The following is an 18,487-nucleotide window of genomic DNA, read 5'->3' on the forward strand; positions in this document are numbered from 1 at the left end:
GAGGCCAGAGAGAAGGGAGAAGTACAAAAAAAGCCCAATCCCCTCAGCCCTCTCTGGACCTTGGAGCTCCAGGCTCACAGCCCATTCAGCCCTTCTGGCTCCATACACACCCGCTGCAACTCTTGGTTCTTCTCCTCCAGCTGGGCCTCCATCTGCCGTAGCCTCTCTTCAATGTTGCCATGTCTTTCTTCAGCCTGCCAGCAAAGACAATGTGAGTTGATCTCATAGGCACTTTATTGGAGGCATGCTGTGTACTACTGCAGCAGCGACAAGCATCACATGCTCTGCGTGGACTGGCTGAACCACATCAAAGGGAAAGCCTTACTCACAATGGCCAGCACAACCTCTGTGGCTGTAGGTGTTAAACCGTGAGATAGCCAACCCTCTGGTGTGGAGATGCTGAAGCACAGCAGGTGCTAATGACTGACTGTGTGCTTCTCCCACCCCATGCCTGACCTCCACAGATTTATGATTTCCCCATCCTCAGACTGCATCTTGTTAGTTAGCAGGGAAAGCAGAAAGCAGCAGGCACAAGAAAGGAGCAATGTACACATTCTACCTTCCTAAGTTTGGAAGTAAGTTCGAACAGTTTAGCTTCCTTAACAGCAGAGCTCCCAGTAGGCAAAGGGTCAGACTATAAAACCAGCGAGGACAGAAAGATAGCAGGGAGAAAAGAAACCAACACTTTAAAGTAGATCACAAACGGGAGGCAAGGTTCTGTTATTGCTGGTAGCAACACATCTGCTCAAGGGGGCAGGCCTAACAACCTTGGACACCGCCCAACCACCCCAAGGTTACCCTTGCCAACAGGATGTAGAGTCTGTCCAGCCCCTTCTCCTGTCCCTCCCCAGCAGATGACTAAGCCCGAGCCCAGGAAGACAAAAACAAGACACCTTCCAGGGGCCAAGGCAGCCCCTCCCTACTGATGATGCTCTGGACCTGGCCAATGTGTCCTGCCACTACAACACTAAACCTTCCTTCCCTACATCCCTGGGAGTATGAGGCTTGCCAGTTAAGTGCTCCAGGGACCCTGTGTGGACTGACCAATCCAAGAACCTGCTATACCACTTTGGAGCTGCCTCATATGCCTGCTTCCCTGTGGATGGCAAGAACTGAGAGGTCAGGGGCTATTCCTACATGGGCTTCACCAATAGTTGTTAAATATTACTTTAAAAAATATTTTTAGGGCCAGAGATTTAGCTCAGTGGTTCCTCCACTTGCCTTGAAAGCACAAGGTCACAAGTTCGATCCCCAGTATCAAGGAGGCAAAAAAAGTTAAGTCAGACATTGTGAGTTATGACTGCAGTTTCAGTTATTTGGGAGGCTGAAGCTAGGGAGGCATGAACCTAGAAATCAGGAGTTTGGGATCAGGCTAAGCAATATAGCAAGATCTTGTGTCCAGAAAACAAACAAACAAATCCTCAAAGCATTTTTAAGGAATTTCAAAAGAATGAAATTTGAAATTACTTTAAAATTTCTTACAAGTTTATTGATTATCTTTATAAGAAAATGGCTTTTTGTATCTCTGAGAAAAGCTATCCTTTTTTTATACAAAGCCTCTAATGCTTTTGCTTGAAGTTGGTGACTAAAATAACCCTAGGAAGCAGTGACTCAGTTCACAACATGATGGATGAACTGGAAGGAAACTTGGAGTGACGACAGAGAAGGAGCAGTACCACCTCAGACGAAACAGCATTGAAAACAAATCTGAACTGTTCTGTAGATTCAGGAATAATCAAAGCCCTAGGGGCAGGATTTTTTTTTTTTGGTTTTTTGAGACTGGGTTTCACTATGTAGTGAGACTGACCTGGAACTCACTATGTAGCTCAGGCTGGTCTCGAACTCACAGCGATCCTCCTGCCTCAGCCTCCTAAGTGCTGGGATTACAGGCATGTGCCATCACACCCGCTTCAGGAAATTTTTAGCTCAGTGGTGCCTCTGCCTGCCTCGCAAGCACAAGGTCCCGAGTTCATCACCAGTACCAATAAATAAATAAATAAACAAACACATTTTTTTTAAAAAAGAGCAAATACATTTAAATAAATAAATACTCAAAGCCCTAGCATGTGAGTAGAAGTAGGGTACCTTGGAGAGCGCTGCCACTCTCTGGGCCAGTTCTGCCTCCACCTCTGGCAGTGTCTCTGCCTTCCTCAAGGTCTGCTGAAGCTTCTGCTCAGCCAGCTCCAGGCGCTCCTGTAACTGGCGGTTTTTATCCTCTGTCTAAAGAAGAGAGCTCAGCATCAGAGTGCAGCATCTCCTTCCTGGCTCTTTTCCGTTGTTAATAGATTTAGGCAAATTGAATGTAGATGTAGACTGAGCAGCGGGACAGAAGCCATGGGGACTGAGCAGCTGCTTCAGGGTGAGGCTTTTCTCTCTAACTTCTTGGGCTTGATTTCAATGTGGAAAACATCTTTTGATAAACTTTTTGCTTTTCATAAATATCTTCAAAGAAGTTAGTGTGTTTTTTAAAAAACAAAGGTTCTTATATATTAGGGAAAACCAGTTTTCCGTAAGCGCTCATTCATTCTTAACAAGTTAAGATAAGAAGGACTTAGTATTAACCCTTGTCAAAAAGCTGCCTGACCCCCCACTTGAAGGTGATACCACTTCTGCAGATTGTTACCAGCACGCAGGCCCTACGGGTCTGGGCACTTTTCCTATAAAGCTCTTCCAAAAACATCCTAATGACAAGCTGCTCAAGTTACTTTTTCAGTGGAAGACTGTTCTTTTTAAAAATTATTTTCCTCTATAAATTTCTACATAGAATATTGAACAAAAGATTTTAAAGAACATCTAGAAAACATCTGTAAGTACTGGTTGCGGGGAGGCTTTTTTCTTTTCTATGCAGTACTCCCTTTTCCGCAGTGAGTATTTATCTCAGTATATGAATATATACATCATCTTTTAAATCTTCAAAAACATACCATACATTCTATCTTATAATCTGCTTACTGAAGTCATTCTTTTTTTTTGTTTTGTTTTGTTTTTTTGAGATAGGGTCTCACATGTAGTTGAGACTAACCTGGAACTCACTATGTAGCCCAGGCTGGTCTCGAACTCACAGCAATCCTCCTGCCTCAGCCTCCCGAGTGCTGGGATTACAGGTGTGCGCCACCACACCCGGCACTGAAGTCCTCCTTCCTGTGAATATTTTACACATTATTAAATATTACTCTACAATATCACTTTTAATGGCTGCCTACTATTTTATTTTTGATCAAACAATGCATCTTATAAAATACAGTAGTACCTCAGTGCATAAACTTTGGAAAAGATGGCCACATTTCTGTTTGTGTGGGAATGAGGGCCAAGGTCGTGTTTGTCACCCAATGCAGAGTTTGCAAACAGAAGCAAAATTTTGCCAAATGCTTCCAATGATGGATCAAACTATTTACAAGCAAAAGTGTTCAAGAAATGAGGTACCACTGTACCAAACATTTTTCAAGAAACCTGATGTGTTATCAGTTACCAACAAGCAGCATTTGGCTTGAAATTCTTTGCGACTTTGGTCCTTTAGTAAGAGTGCTAACAAGCAACAGAATAATAACTTTCAATGCAAATGAATGAATCAGTGTACTTCCATGAATCTAATTCATTAAAATCAGAAAAAGGTCCATGAAATCCATTACCTGTCGATGTATAGAATCTTTATTTGCAATTTCATTTTCAAGTTTATCATTGAGGTCATGCACAGATGTGGCTTCACGCTGTGCAGCGAGGTAGCGTTTTTCAAGGGTAGTGATTCTCTCCTCCATGTCTTCTTTCTGGGCCATTGCCTAAATTAGGTATTTCAAAGGGGAAAAAAGGGGTAATTAATGCATGATGCATTAATATACCTCAGTGAGAAAAAACTGGACAAAATCCTAAATTCAAATCAAATACAAAATCAAAACTAAACTGATAAATGTCAATCTTCTCAAACGTGGATGAAAATGTATTTATAGAAAATATAAATATTTAATATGATTAGCACAGACTCATCTGACTAAATGTTATGCCTTACCACTCACTTTACCAAGCTTATCCTTTTATAGATATTACAAACTATGCACAATAAAATATTCCAAAACTGTAAGAATTCAAGAGGGTGACGGTATCTAAGATGAAGACAGCCTAGCTACAAATGGGCATACACAGAACAGGGCAAGGCTTTTCAATGGACGTAACAGCAAGACACAAAACTCATTTTCTCACGTAAGTCAAAGTTTAATTTAATTGAATGCAACCACCCGAAGTCCATACTCAAATTCATACTACATACTATCAAAAACAACTTTTTGCATGTGCAATACCTGTCTTCTACCCCTAAATTCAGTTTTGGAGTCTTTCCTTATTTACTTACTTACTTATATATTTTGGTACCAAGGATGGAACTCGGGTCCTCATGCTTGCAAGACAGGCAATGGAACCACTGAGCTACACATAATCCCAGGCCCACTAAGTAATTATTTTTTAACAATTACTTACTATTAAAAAATGAAGATCTTTAAAGAAAAATTTCATAATTCTCTGCTACATGAATATTTTCCTGCTATGGTCCAAAATAATATAATTTAGTAGGTTACATAATATATGCAAATGTTTTCCTTTTTTCTAAATTCTTATATAAAAGTAACCATTAAGCTACCAAACACAAGTAACCTTTTTCTACACACCTGCAAACCAACTCCAGGCCAGGGATTTAGCTCAGTGGTTCCATTGCCTGCCTCACAAGTTCAAGGTTTCAAGTTCAATCCCCAGAACCAAATCAAAACAAAACAAAAAACAACCCAGGGCTTCAAGGATCTGTAAAGGGCAGATGACAGGAGGAAGTATCAGAGAAATATCTAACCTTTATTTGATTTTATAACAGTGATTAGTTTCTCAGAAAATTACACAGGCAGGTCCAAGGATTTAGTTCAGTGGCACTGCGCCTGCCTCGCAAACACAAGGTTCTGAGTTCAATCCCTGGTACCAAAAAAATTACACAGGCAGTAATGTTTCTCAGAAATGTGTATCTGGACATATTTTGTTTTTATTTTTTGGGGGGGTACCAGTGATCAAACTTGGGACCTTGCTCTGGAGAGGCAGGCAGTGGAAGCAATGAGCTAAATCTCCGGCCCTTACTGATCTAAATGTGAACAGCATGAACACTTTCATAGTTGACCTAATCTCCAAAATTCAGCACTACATTACTGTGCAGGAGAAAAACATAAAAAAATTAGAAGACGGGGCAGAGGATTTAGCTTAGTTGCTCTACAACCTGCCTTGCAAACAGAAGGACCCAAGGATCATCCCCAGTACCAAAACAAAAAACAAACAAACAAAAACCATTAGAAGACAGTTGTTAACACTGTCTTTCCCACAGTCCCAGGGAACACTCACATTTATTTTTGTTTTGTATTGTTTTTGGTACCGGGGATCAAACTCAAGTCCTTGTGCTTGCAAGGTAGGCACCAGAACCACGGAGCTAAATCCCTGGCCCCACTCACATCTATTTAAGAGAGCTCAACCAATACCAACATACACTAGTTTAGGGAGAGCATGTACTTGTTTAAGAAGGAAGCTGACCATAAGAAAGCATATTATAGGGCCAGGGATTCAGCTCAGTGGTTCCATCACCTGCCTCGCAAGCACAAGGACCAGAGTTCGATCCCCATACCCACCCCCATAAAGCACATTATGATAGCCTAGAACCTGTAGAGGTGAAGAATCTACAAGGGTGGAGAATGAACTTACGTAGAACAAGTGGGGAAAGCTGGGCAAGTCTGTGGGACAAGTTCTCTACCTTTTTAAAAGACTGCAGGAAAGGAGAAATTCCCACAGCCACAAGGAGGCAGTATGTCACAGTCTGATAGCATTTGTTTTATTAATCATGTAGTAATCCAAAGGCTGAAAGTAACAGAGGAAAGGACTAAAATAGCAGGGGAAAAAAAAAATCAATTATCCCAAACATTCCAAATACATGACATTATGACAACCCTGCAATTTCTATTATCACTTACTTCTCGAACTTCTCTTTGCAATTTTGTGTTCATTTCTTCAGACTTGATGAGATCCTTTCTAGCTGTGTCAAGATCCTCTTCCAACTCCGACACGTGGCTAGAGAGGGCAGCCAGACGTTCCTTCATCTGGCTCTGCTCTCTTGACTGCTTGTCTATGACTTCTTGGAGCTCAATTACTTTAGCAAGGTCTTCCTCGTGGCTTAAAGAGCCATCAGAAGATCTCTGATGGGTAAAATATATATATATACCCTTAAATTACACTGCTCGGTGTACCACAGAATAAAATAATTTCAGGAATGGGACCATCAAAATGGATTTATGCAATCTGTTTAGATGACAGAGCTCTCACAATCACTTCAGCTATAAGCAAGCATTTTGGCAACAGCTTCCAAACAGTACCACATACGCATCATGAGCATATGAAATCAGAAACAGAACAAAGACAAAGCCGAAAGATTTACCTTTCCATTAGTGCTTGGTGTATTTTCTTGTTCATGGTTTAAGTCAAGTGCTCCATCTGTTAGTGTTTTTTTCTGATTATTCTGCTCTTTAAGAATCATTAGCTAAAACCAAAAGTTGAAAATGAAAATAAAATACCTTATGTGAGAGAAATGAGTAAACATAGCAAAAATCCTTTTGGGAAAACACAATTACACTGTTAAACACAGTATAAAAAGAATCACACTGAATATAAATCAGACTACTAGAAACAATTTATTAGCTACTTGACAAAAGAGTATTTAAGAGATTCTGTAATGCTGAAATAAAAGTATAGTCCCAATTCAAATGACCCCATCAGGTTCATCTTCAATTAGAAAGAAACAGAATCTGACAACTATTACAGAGCTCTTTTTTTTAATTACAGACCTTTTAAAAAATTAAAATAAAAATTAAAAACCTAGTTCCAGTGCTATAATGATGCCCCAAGATTACCTCCTTGTGTGTGGCACCTAATTCTTCTTCTAACAAACTGCACCTTTCCAGTGCTACTCGTAATCGCTCTCGCACCTGAAAACAGAGTTGAATTTTTGTGTTTACAGATTCTTGTTGTATAGTTTTCTTAATATTACCAAAATATATAAAGTACTTTCAGTGTCTTTTGTTGATATTATTTTCAAGAAAAAGTCCTTGTTAATGGCTTTAAATTTTAAGGTTGGGTATCTCTTGTTTCTGAGTGATTCTTTTTGTTGCTGTTTTGTTTTGTTTTTTTTGGTACTGGAGATCAAACTCTGGACGACCTTGTGCTTGTGAGGCAGGCGGCAGCACCACTGAGCTAAATCCCTGGCCCTAATCAGTAGGAACTCAATATACAGAATTAATCATTTTTAAGACACACATACCAGTCTAGTACTTGCTAATTATACAGAACACTGCCTTTTAATGGAGAAAATCTGTTTACAACAATTCAAAAAGCTATAAAAGTTAAAGCTTAACAAACACATGCAAAGCCTACCATAAATACAGTTTGTGCACAAACCCAGCATCATCTGTGTGCCTGATGTACCTTTTCATCCAGAGCCTTGTGGTGTTCAAACAAGGACTTCAGTGCTTTAAGCACCTCCACCTCACTGGATACGCCTGCAGGAGACTGTGCTTGCCGCTTCACCACAGTCATCCTGAGGGAGCGCTCATGCCTGGAGACAAGGCATTCCAAATGTTCCAGGAGCAGCTGAAACAAGGTCAAAGGGGGACATGGTAAAGGGCACTTTTTATTTCATATTCAAACCCTTTATAATCTACACCAAAACAAGTTCAAATTCCTTCAATTCAGTAGTCAGATAAGTTCCCTTCAACTGAATTAGAATGTCACTAATTCCCATCACAAATTTCTTTTTTTAATGACAGAGTCTCGCTTTAGTCTAGGCTGGTCTGGGACTCACTATCTAGCCCAGGTCATCCTCTAACTCAAGATATTCCTGGCACAGAGTCCTGACTGTTGGGATTGTAGGCATGTGCCACTGCCATGCCTAGCCTCCAATCACAAATTTTGAGCAATGTTTATTGCTGAAGTGATTCAATATACTCTACTTAAAGAGTTTAAAAGCAATCAGAGTGAATGTCGTCTCATTCTCAGACAGCAGGATCCATCCTGATGTTGCCTCAAGAGCCAGACAGTAACCAGAGAGCCCCCCGCACTGACCCTTGTGTTGTTCCTTTCTGCTTTCAGTTCAGCAATTTCTTCTTCCCTCTCAAGCAGCTGTTCCCTGCATACGTTGAGTTCTTTAGTGAGTGCTGCAAACTCCTACAAAGTAGCAAAGTAAAGGAATAAATGAACACATGCACAAATAAAAGAAATTCTCTTAGGCAAGACTTCCATTGGCCACAAAGTCAACATACACAGACACAGCCATATTCCCGTCACGTAATATATGGGAAAGGACTGCCACGCTCCTCCACAGAAATGGGGATCACCAGCTGGCCTGAAACCACGAAAGTATTCCCTAGGGGATGAGATCTAACCCAGACCATTTGACTTCCCTCTACCTTGGGCACTGGTGAAAGCACAGCAGGAGATGATGGAGTACAATCCCACCTCCTTAGGATCCAGAAGACAAAAATATTTTCCTGAACTAGGATCCCAAGATGAAACACCTAAAGACATTTTTAGGTGATTAGAGACCTAGAATCCTTGGGGAGACAAAGGAAAAGAGGCCTAGAAAATCACCACCTGGTTCTAGTAACCCCTCTATGCTGATTCTCCCCTGGAAAGAAGTCTGATGTCAGCCCAGGGCCAGTCTCCTAGCCTGAAGTCAGTCTCCTAGCCTGAAGAATTTGGTCAGAATCAACTAAGAAAAAATTAGGCTTTTTGCAAGCATTAGTAAGCCTTTTGCAAAGAGGGAATCTAAGAAAACTATTTGTGCAGTCATGTGTGAGGGCTTCCAGAAGGCTGAGAGGAGCTGTAGGAGTCCTGCAGTACTCACTGTACTGGGCTGAACCTTGTGCTATGATACTGCTTCACAGACACCACAAATGAGCTGAGTTGAAAGACATGAATTTGGAGCAAAGCAACTTTGAAATAAGTAAAATCAACTGCCAATGTCTCTCTGCCTTAAGTGTTTTTCCTTTAAAAGACAAAGTTGGACAAAGATTCACCTGATAAATACTCAGACCTTCAAAATAACATGTGCTTGAGTGAGGCAATTCTAGAAAGCTGGTTTAAAACAGGTAATGTTCTTTAAACGACATCTATAACAATCTTTTGCAGCTCAAAGTCAATCTCACCACAGGAAGTACAGGCCCATGGAAGTATTCTATTACAGGCTGGCCTTCATATGCCTATGTGAGCCATAGTGAGAATGGATACACTAATGTATGAGAGATGAATAAAGGCAGCACAGCCACAGAAAGCAGTGGAAAAGAACAAAATTTCTCTTCTAAACTAGTATTCTGCAAGAATCATGACAGTGGGTGATCTAGCTCTAGCCTGGCAACTGGAGGAGATCTGTATCCTGCTCTCTAGGGAAACTGGAGGAAATGATAAAAACCACTCTTCAAAGCTCCTGGAAATGGCTCAAAGGGTAACAGCCAAAGAAGAAACATCTACACAAGAACTATCAGTAAGAAAGCCAGGAGTCCATGGTATTTGAACTGGGACTGCTTTCTACCTCCCGCTCCTAGATCAGCACAGGAGACTTCACTGCAGACTGTTGCAGCCAAAAACACAGGGCCCCTCACCAGGCCAAAACCATGGTGGCTCCCCAGGCCAACACTGCAGGGTCCCCTCTTCCAGGCTAGTAACACAGGGTTCCTTCCCAGGCCAACAATACATGGTCCCCTCCCCAGGCAAACAACATATAAAAGTCTTCCTAGGTCAACAGAAGGTTCTTCTCTCCCCAAGGCTAACAACATATAGTCCTCACACCCAGACCAACACTGCAGGGTCCTCCCTCCCCTAGGCCAACAAGGCAGGGTCCTTTCCCCAGGCCAACAACACAGGGTCGCCTCCCCAAACCCACAATATAAGATCCTCTCCTTCGAGTCACAATGGATTTATACGTCCTTTTTGGTCAGAATCACAATTCATTCAAAGGAAGTTTCATGTGTGCTCTATGACAGCCACTAGGCTACTTAAGAGGCAGAGCCCATCCACTTCTCAGGAAGATGGACAAACCTGACAGAACCCTCATATGATAGATGCTTTGCATGAGATACACCCAGGCTTCCAGGCCATCCATGATAGGACTGGGCATGCTTTACAAGTTTGCTGAAGGAGATGACAACTGAGTTGATTTTGAACAAGCTACTCTTTCACAAAAGCATGAATAGCATCTGGAAAGTGAGAAGGGCTAGGGCCTGGGCAGTAGGGGTGTGGGAATAAGATGAAAAGCATGACTGTGAAAACCTTGTCTGGTTCAGAGTCTGGACTCATCCTGAAGGCTGGAGGGGTTCTCTAATCCACAGCCTGGACAGGGAGTGGAAAAATGATTGGTCTCAGGCAGTGCTCAGCATGAGGAGCAGTGCTGAAGCTGGGCTACACACAGAGAGGAAGATGAGAAACCAGTCAGTGGTGCCACAGAAGCTCCAGGGAGAAGGAAGCTCTGAGTTAAGATCAATCCTAGGAGACAAAGAGATTCAAAAAGAACTTTTAAGACTAAGCAGAAGAATGTGAGACAAGCATCAGGTGCTCCAAGCTGCACTCTTCACTACTTTAACAAGATCTCCAGATATTGTTTTCAAAACAGCCTGTCAGAGATCGAGGCTAGGAGTTGGGGGGAACAGACCTACCCAAGGCTACAGGTATGAGAAACAGGGCTTCTGGATCTATTTGAAAGCATAGCCACATTAAATAGATCTTACAGCAGTGGTGGTGAACCTATAGCACATGTGTTGCAGCCAGCTGTTTCTTATCACTGAAATCTCTAAAAGGTTTGCCATCACTGCCTTAGAGGAAAACAGATCCGATCCTGACTCCGAGAATTAACGAGAGGCCAGGAATTTAGCTCAGTGGTTCCGCACCTGCACCGCAAGTGCAAGGTCCTAAGTTTGATCCTTGGTACAAGAAAGACAGAGATAGACAGACAGGAAGAAAGGAAGGAGAGAGAGAAAGACAGAAGGGGGAGAAGAAAAAAGAATTATGAGATGGGAGTTTCCAGAGGAAGAGTACATTTTGAGGGGAAGATCTAAATATTTAATTTGTACATGCTGAATTTGAGATGATTGTTACATAGCCATAGGGCAACGTCAAGTGGAGAGCCATAATTCTCACTGTGGTTTGTTTTTTTTTTTGTTGTTTTATTTTGTTTTTGAGACAGGGTCTCCCTTTGTAGTTCAGGCTAGCCCTAAACTCACTATGTAGCCCAGGCTCATGCCTCGAACCCATGGCAATCCTCCTGCCTCAGACCCCCAAAATGCTGGGATTATAGGCCTGCACCACCACACCTGGCTCTTACTTCAGTTCTTGGCAGTATCGGGGATTAATTTCCTTTCATGCAATTTAGGGTAGGCAAGAAGAGATGAGTGTCAAATCCTGAAAAGTCAACACTGCCGAGCATCAACAGGGAGCCTGGGATGGGTCTGCCAAGATGGGAGGAAAAGTGAGAACTTTGAAGCTTCACGTTCTCAGGAGGAGGGCCAACCACATGTATGCACTGACACTGGCAGATTAAGTCAGCTAATGCATCACTGACAGCAGAATATGCTGAAATGAAGATCAGGTCTCACTTTATCTTGGTCTTAAACATCCAGCAAAAAGGAATAACCAAAAGAGGTATAAAATAATCCCATGGCAATAAAGCTTATGAAAAGGGGCTCTAGTCACTATCCTTTCTGGCAGTTTCCAGCTCTACCAGTAGCTGACCATGGTTATGGATCATTAGGAAAAAACTATGGTGAAATCTGTAAGAGCTCAGCCAGAGTTTTATATTTCTTAGTGAAATTTGTTCTTCAAATTGTCACTTACAGGTAAAACTATAGAGACTTATGACAAAGTATCAGACTTATAGATAACCTCTATCAATGAAAGAATGTAAGTCCAGCAGGTTCAATCACTATTTGAGTTTCTAAGTGTGACTTTCTCCCCAACCTGCCTTTTCATTTTAGTGTACTCGTGCTTAGATTACGCAAACTATAATTTCTTAAAAGTTTTGTTTATTCTTGCCTAGAGGCTGCCAAACTCCAAGCAGTCATACAAATGGAACCAATGACAAATGTCATTTTTTTAACCTGGATCCACCAGATTAACCTTGTAAATAGCTCATAAATTCTAAACTATACAATATGACTTCTATGTTGGATTCTGAAGTCCCCTGGACCTTCTCCTTAACCTCTTTGTGGGCTATATTCATAGCAATCCTGCTGACCTTATAATTTGGCCCATGCATTCTTAACTGTTCCTTTGGCTTTGTCTCCAAGATGACAATGCCTAGCGCCTATCAAAGGCCTTTAGATAAACCCTCTGTAGAGTCACTATAACTGCTGATCACAACTACAACCCTCTTTAGCTGGAAGTAGCCAGAGCTGTCTTCGCCCTTTGTCCTCTCACAGCAGTTAGGGGTATTTCTTCAAAGGGGGAAATATTGCAGATAGGTAAGTTAATTAGATATCTTGTGGACAGTTAAGACAGGGCCAGCCCAGAAGGAGCCAACATGGAAGATAATCAAGATACATTCACTAAAGGCCAGAATTGTAAAAGGAGAGAAACTACTATAACCCTTGAGCTTCCCTAGGGGATAAATAGCAGTGATTGATAATTCTAAACAGGTATCCATCACTTGGATGAGGGGCCAAAGTCTTAGCCCATCCTTTCCAGGAAATATCGACCCCCACCCTTACTGAAAATGCTTTTACTCTTGCTACATGACTTGCTCCCCCATTTGACCCCCACTTTATCAATATTACCTGGGTGACTGTAGTGGTAATCTTATTGGTTGGTCATGGTTTTGCCCCACCTAGTAATTTTCCATTGGGTCTTATAGTTTCGTCCTACTTTGTACTCGCCTTACCACATGGCTCTGCTGTATAAAACATGTTTGAAAAGTGGGGTGGGCACTCAGGAGGCTGAGGCAGGAGGATCACTGTGAGTTCGAGAGTTTGTTGGGTAGAATATTATTTAGCCATCAGAAAGAAACTCTGACACTCATTACAACATGGATAAGATGTGAGGGGATTATGCTAAGTGAAGTAAGCCAGTCATGAAGATTTACTGAATGAGGTCCCTAGAGGAGTCAGATCTATAGAGACAAAGAGCATGAGGTATAGATCTATAGAGGCAAAAGGCAGAATGGTGTGTGTCAGGGAATGGGGACCAGGAGGGGAGTCAATATTTTACAGGGGCAGAATTTCAATGAGAGGAGATGAAGAGTCCTGGGGGTGGATAATTGTGACAGACGCATGATACTGCAAATGTGCTCAATGTCCCTGAACTGTGAACCTAAAAATGGTTAAGATGGGGGATTTTTGTTGTTTTACTACAATTAAAAGAAAAAAACAGGAGAAAAAAACTTCATTGAAGGTAAAAAGTCCATGTATTCTTACTCTAGGAATATACAGGGTGACAAAATGGAAAGTGGGTCTAATTTTAGCAAATGGAAATGACCACCTGAAAAGCTGACTCACAGACTGACATTCTTTTCAGTCAGGAAAAGCTACTAGTCTCAGTCATGTTTAAAAACATGTCAAAACCCAAACTAAAGGAAAATTGAAAGTTTATTAGAATGAGTGAGCAAATCATAGACTGAAATCCCCATGTCTTGATTAAAAGCACACTAATAATGACATACATTCATTCATTTTCACACACCCCCCATGGAGAGATGGAATGGGGACACTGGGACAGATAACAACAAACTCTTTACCTCTGTAAAATCTGACACATGACTATCAGCAGCTAACTCAACTCTGGACTTATTCAAAGCCACCGTGACTGAAATAACCCTGGATTTTAAAAAATTGATGGGCATTAGTTGTAAGCAGCAGATTAAAACAACAATCATTCCAAAAATTCCAATACATGTTATTTTCTTGTGTTTCACTTTAAAAAACATACACACTGGCAAAGATTATACCCACACTTCCCATCCAGTGATTATGAGGTAACACTAAGTTCAAACACTGAGGCAGAACAATATTTCAATATGACTCCATCTGAATTTAAAGCAAATGTACACTTGTATATATTTTTCCTAGGCAGACAGATAAAATATGGAAAGATACACACCAAACTGCTGCTGCTGTTAGCCAATGTAGCTGTGGAATAAGACCCCCTTTCCTATTTCTCCACTTATAAAACATGGGTGCCCCTGTGGTGCTCCTTCAGGATGCTGCTCAGCCCAGGCACCCTGACCTGTGTCAGGTCAGCTGCTCACCTGCTCACTCTGGGCCCTCCACCTACTCACTACACATGTCTACTCAGACGTATGTGTGGGCTCATAAAACTCTCTCTGCACTTCCTCTTGCTCCAGTCTGTAACTCCTCCTAGCACTGATATAGAGTCCTCTCAACCCTACAAGGTGGCACAATGGGTGCCCTGCTGCACAAAATAGCCCCATCACAGTGATAGCTCCAGACATCAACTCTGCATGAGTGACCCTGCCTCTCTCATTTCCTTGTGCCTCACACCAGCAAGTATAACGCAGGAAAACCCTGTGTCCTCAGCACAGTTCTTGTTCCTCTGCTGGACTTCATTGCCTGGCAGGTCCTACTGCCTTGGGTTTATGAACTGCCATCACCCCTGACCAGCAGCTCCACCTTCACCTCAGTGTCAATGCTCTTTCCTACAGAGGAGGGCTTTTTCAACTTCCCCTGCTAGATAGATACTCTCACACCCTCCCCACAAGCATTTGGCCTTTTTAGTCAGAGCAGTGAGCTGTCTTCCCCACAAGCCCAGTCATGTCCAAGGCAGAAACCTAGTCCGCTGTACCCAACCAGTGTGTGCCATCTAAGTGACAGACATGACATCAAGGAATACCTACTCTCAAAGCAGAACAATGCCCAGTAGGAAAGACAATACCAGTCAACCACAGGCTTTGCAGGTGGTAGGGCATGGCCAATGTCTGATGCTATTGGGACTGGATGTAGAAAAGCTACCAATAGAGTGGATTCAGTCAGATTCCTGGGCCTCACCCTTCTGACTCAACACTTGGAAGGGGGGAATCATGGGGGCTGGCAATAGTCTATGCTTTCTAAAATCTCTCCTGAGTAATTTACTAGCCTTCTATTTTTGGAAGCAACTTACCTTTCACTAGGATCCCAGAAACATCACCCAAGTTCTTCCTTCTGACTTACTCATCTACAAAAAAAGGACTTCATTCTACCCAGAGCCTAAAGCTGGGACAATCTAACAAGAAAGCTGTAAAGCATGCCATTCAACTAAAGGCTGCAGTCCTCCAGCTCAACAGAGTCCCAAAGACCTTTCGCGATCCACACAGTCCTCTGTTTCTTCAAAGAATCTGCCTGACAGACAGACAGGAGATGCACTGGTTGATTTTTGCCACATTGCTAAGAGGAAATCACTTCAGTATCTTCAAATATTAATTTCATTTGTCACGACAATATTTTCTCCAAACAAAAGTGCTTTCATAAATAATTTGTGCACTCCTCACTGTCAGTTTAGGGACTATTTTCTGGCTTTCCAGCCTCTGCTTACCTGGATTTATCTGGGCTAACAAAATTCTCCCAAGAATGGTCAGTATTCTCAGAGGTCCTGGTCTCCTCACAGTTGACAAATTATTCTCAAGGACACACAAACTCAGCACCCCTAAGAAACTGTGCATCTTGGCTTCTGTTCTCTCCTAACACTGAGACTTCTGCTTGAGGTCAGTTACCCACATTTGGCCCCCAGGCCTGGGCTATCTTTGCTGCATGCCAGGTAGCCCACCAATAGCAATGGTAGCTTGAATTTACTCCATCAAAATCTAAATGTGATTTTCATTTGGAGCAGAAAAAGAAGAAAAGCCTCAGTGTTTTAAAATATATGGCTTAAGAGGTTAAAAATTCACTGTGCCTCTCTTCTAACTTGTGGCTTAGCAACTAAGGAGGATGTATATTGTGTTTCAAACTTCAAATTAGCCTTGCATTAGGCCAAACCTGAAAAGCTTTAGGCAGGATGTGGACTATCTGCCAGCTAAAGTGGTACTGCCAGGGAGCAACAATGCAAGGACAATCTAAACTCCACTACACCTGTCAGCTCTGACACCCTATCATTCTTGACAACTGAATTCTTTTTTTAACTCTTGAGGGAGGTGCATTACTGCCCAGTAATTGAAATACTGATGTGACTCTTTTATACTTATATTTAAATTCATAAAATATAACATTGCTTCTATTATTTAAAATTTTTATCAAGTCATATAACATAAAAATTCACCATCAACCATTTCAAAGGGAATACCCCAGCGGCTGTCAGTATATCCACCATGTATTGCCATTGCCACTACCTAATTCCAAACATTTTCATTAACCCCAAACCACCTGCTGGCAATCATCCCAATCCTTCTGGAAAACTACGACTGTGCAGATCTACCTGTTCTGGACCTTGCACAGAAATGGAGTTATACAACGTATGATCTCTTGTGCCTAGCTTCTTCTACACAGCAAAATGTTCTCAAGGGTCATTCATGTTGTAGCATGATATAGCTTCATTCCTTTTTACTCTGTTTTTCCTCTCTAGAAATCATTTTGTTTTAGGCACAACTGAGATTTCTGCACAGGAGCTAAGTTTTGCTTCACATATTATCTTTCTGCTGAAGAGCAAACAAAACTGTTTTTAGTTGTTAGCATTTCCGTACTTAAAACACGAATAATTAAGCTTTGCCCAGTGGCAGTATCGTGGCCAATGAGGTTTATCCGAGGTGTGATTATTGCTAATTGAAACACAAATAATTCCTCAGAATAAGTCAGACTGTGCGTGCCTGTTTCAAAATGACCTGAAATATTAGTGTAAATGTACATTTTGTATATATCAGAATTTAAGTGTAAAAATCTTTGTTTGTTTGTTTTTTGAGACAGAGCCTTACTATGTAGTTCAGGCTGGCCTTGAACTATGTAGCTCAGGTTGGCCTCGAATTTGCAGTGATCCTCCCATTTCAGTCTCCCAAGTGCTGAGATCACAGGCATGCGCCACCACACTCTGCTTTAAGTGTAAAATTGCAGTGAAAATCCATAGGAAAAATATTTTACTTAACATTTTTAAACAGCCCCAAGGAAAAGGGAGAATCAAACCAATAAAATTTAAAAACAAGGACAGGGGTCAGGTATTTAGCTCAGTGGTGCACTGCACCTGTCTTGCAAGGGTGAGTTCAATACTGGAACAGCCCCGCTGAGGGGGTGGGGTGTCTGTGAAGCAGTATCATAGCACAAGGTTCAGCCCAGTACAGTGAGTACTGCAGGACTCCTACAGCTCCTCTCAGCCTTCTGGAAGCCCTCACACATGACTGCACAAATAGTTTTCTTAGATTCCCTCTTTGCAAAAGGCTTACTAATGCTTGCAAAAAGCCTAATTTTTTCTTAGTTGATTCTGACCAAATTCTTCAGGCTAGGAGACTGACTTCAGGCTAGGAGACTGGCCCTGGGCTGACATCAGACTTCTTTCCAGGGGAGAATCAGCATAGAGGGGTTACTAGGACTAGGTGGTGGAGGTGTTGTGGGGCAACGGGACAAGAACAGAAATACCTGAGTCATCAATTGAAATGAGCGCTTTCTGCTATCTTCTAAGCCCATTTTACATGGTGATGTAATATTATTCTTTAAAAAGATTTTAAAAAAAGAATATTAGCTTACAGGAGTCTCAAATAAATTAGAAACACTATAAAATAAGATAAAACACAATATAAGGTACATTAACATCAAGTTTATAATTATTTTTCAAATATCCCAATAAAAATGTGGAAAAAAAAATCACCTTATGATTCATGGCATTTTTCATGTTTACAAAAGTATATGTTTTCAAATATTTAATTCCATAGATCTACGGATGTGCCAAGAAATTACTGAATCATAAAGAAGCTATCTTTAAAGTATGAAACCAGAAATCGCCTGTTTGAACTTGACAGTGTGAAACTATCATTGAGAATACAGCATAATCCAGAGTTCTACAGGTATGTTTGGCCCTAACAAGCTTCTAAAAAATACTAATAGAAACAACAAGAGAAAAACGCTTAGGGGGCTGGAGATTTAGCTTAGTAGCACTGTGCCTGTCTGGCAAGCACAAGGCCCTGAGTTTGATTCCCCATACAAAAAAAAAAAAAAAAAGCAAAAGCTTAGGACATACCTTTTAAACAACAACAAAAATCTTGAAAATGTAATTTTATATAAAATATTTAATCTTTCCAATTGGTAAGAAAGGCATTATGGATATTACTCTAGAATGTTCTCTTTCCAGATGATGATTAAGATGCTAATAAAAAAAAAATGGTGCCAGGTACCACAACAGCAACAGAACTTTGCTGTTTTCTGGATATTATTTTTTTCTTTGTTTTTTGTTTTGTTTTGTTTTAATGGAATGTGCTGAATGTCTGTAATTTTGTTCAGATGACTGCAGAACCTGGAAAAGCTGTTGCTGCTATATC

The 18,487-nt window shown here is 41.3% G+C and overlaps 1 protein-coding gene and 1 non-coding gene across 8 annotated transcripts in view; one reads left to right on the plus strand and one right to left on the minus strand.

Annotated features, from left to right (window-relative positions):
- Positions 1-18,487, minus strand: part of Ppfia1 (PTPRF interacting protein alpha 1) — a 102,381-nt gene that overhangs the window by 49,781 nt on the left and 34,113 nt on the right. For 4 of the 7 annotated variants that reach the window (XM_033756422.1, XM_033756420.1, XM_033756421.1 and 1 more), the window contains exons 3-11: positions 8,125-8,226; positions 7,489-7,653; positions 6,918-6,992; positions 6,446-6,547; positions 5,985-6,206; positions 3,630-3,776; positions 2,086-2,220; positions 560-634; positions 111-194 (exon numbers count right to left, since the gene is read on the minus strand). In XM_033756422.1, the coding sequence (XP_033612313.1) occupies positions 111-194; positions 560-634; positions 2,086-2,220; positions 3,630-3,776; positions 5,985-6,206; positions 6,446-6,547; positions 6,918-6,992; positions 7,489-7,653; positions 8,125-8,226 (1,107 nt within the window). The remainder of the gene's footprint in view (positions 1-110; positions 195-559; positions 635-2,085; positions 2,221-3,629; positions 3,777-5,984; positions 6,207-6,445; positions 6,548-6,917; positions 6,993-7,488; positions 7,654-8,124; positions 8,227-18,487) is intronic. The other 3 variants (XM_033756423.1, XM_010635723.2, XM_010635722.2) reach the window with 1 other exon arrangement.
- On the plus strand, positions 16,727-16,873 carry LOC117283572. The gene has a single exon (XR_004514605.1). It is a non-coding gene; the product is annotated as a U4 spliceosomal RNA (small nuclear RNA).

Source organism: Fukomys damarensis, unplaced genomic scaffold (assembly GCF_012274545.1).
Source record: "Fukomys damarensis isolate Sample0158 unplaced genomic scaffold, DMR_v1.0_HiC HiC_scaffold_27, whole genome shotgun sequence".
Classification (NCBI taxonomy): Eukaryota; Metazoa; Chordata; class Mammalia; order Rodentia; family Bathyergidae; genus Fukomys; species Fukomys damarensis.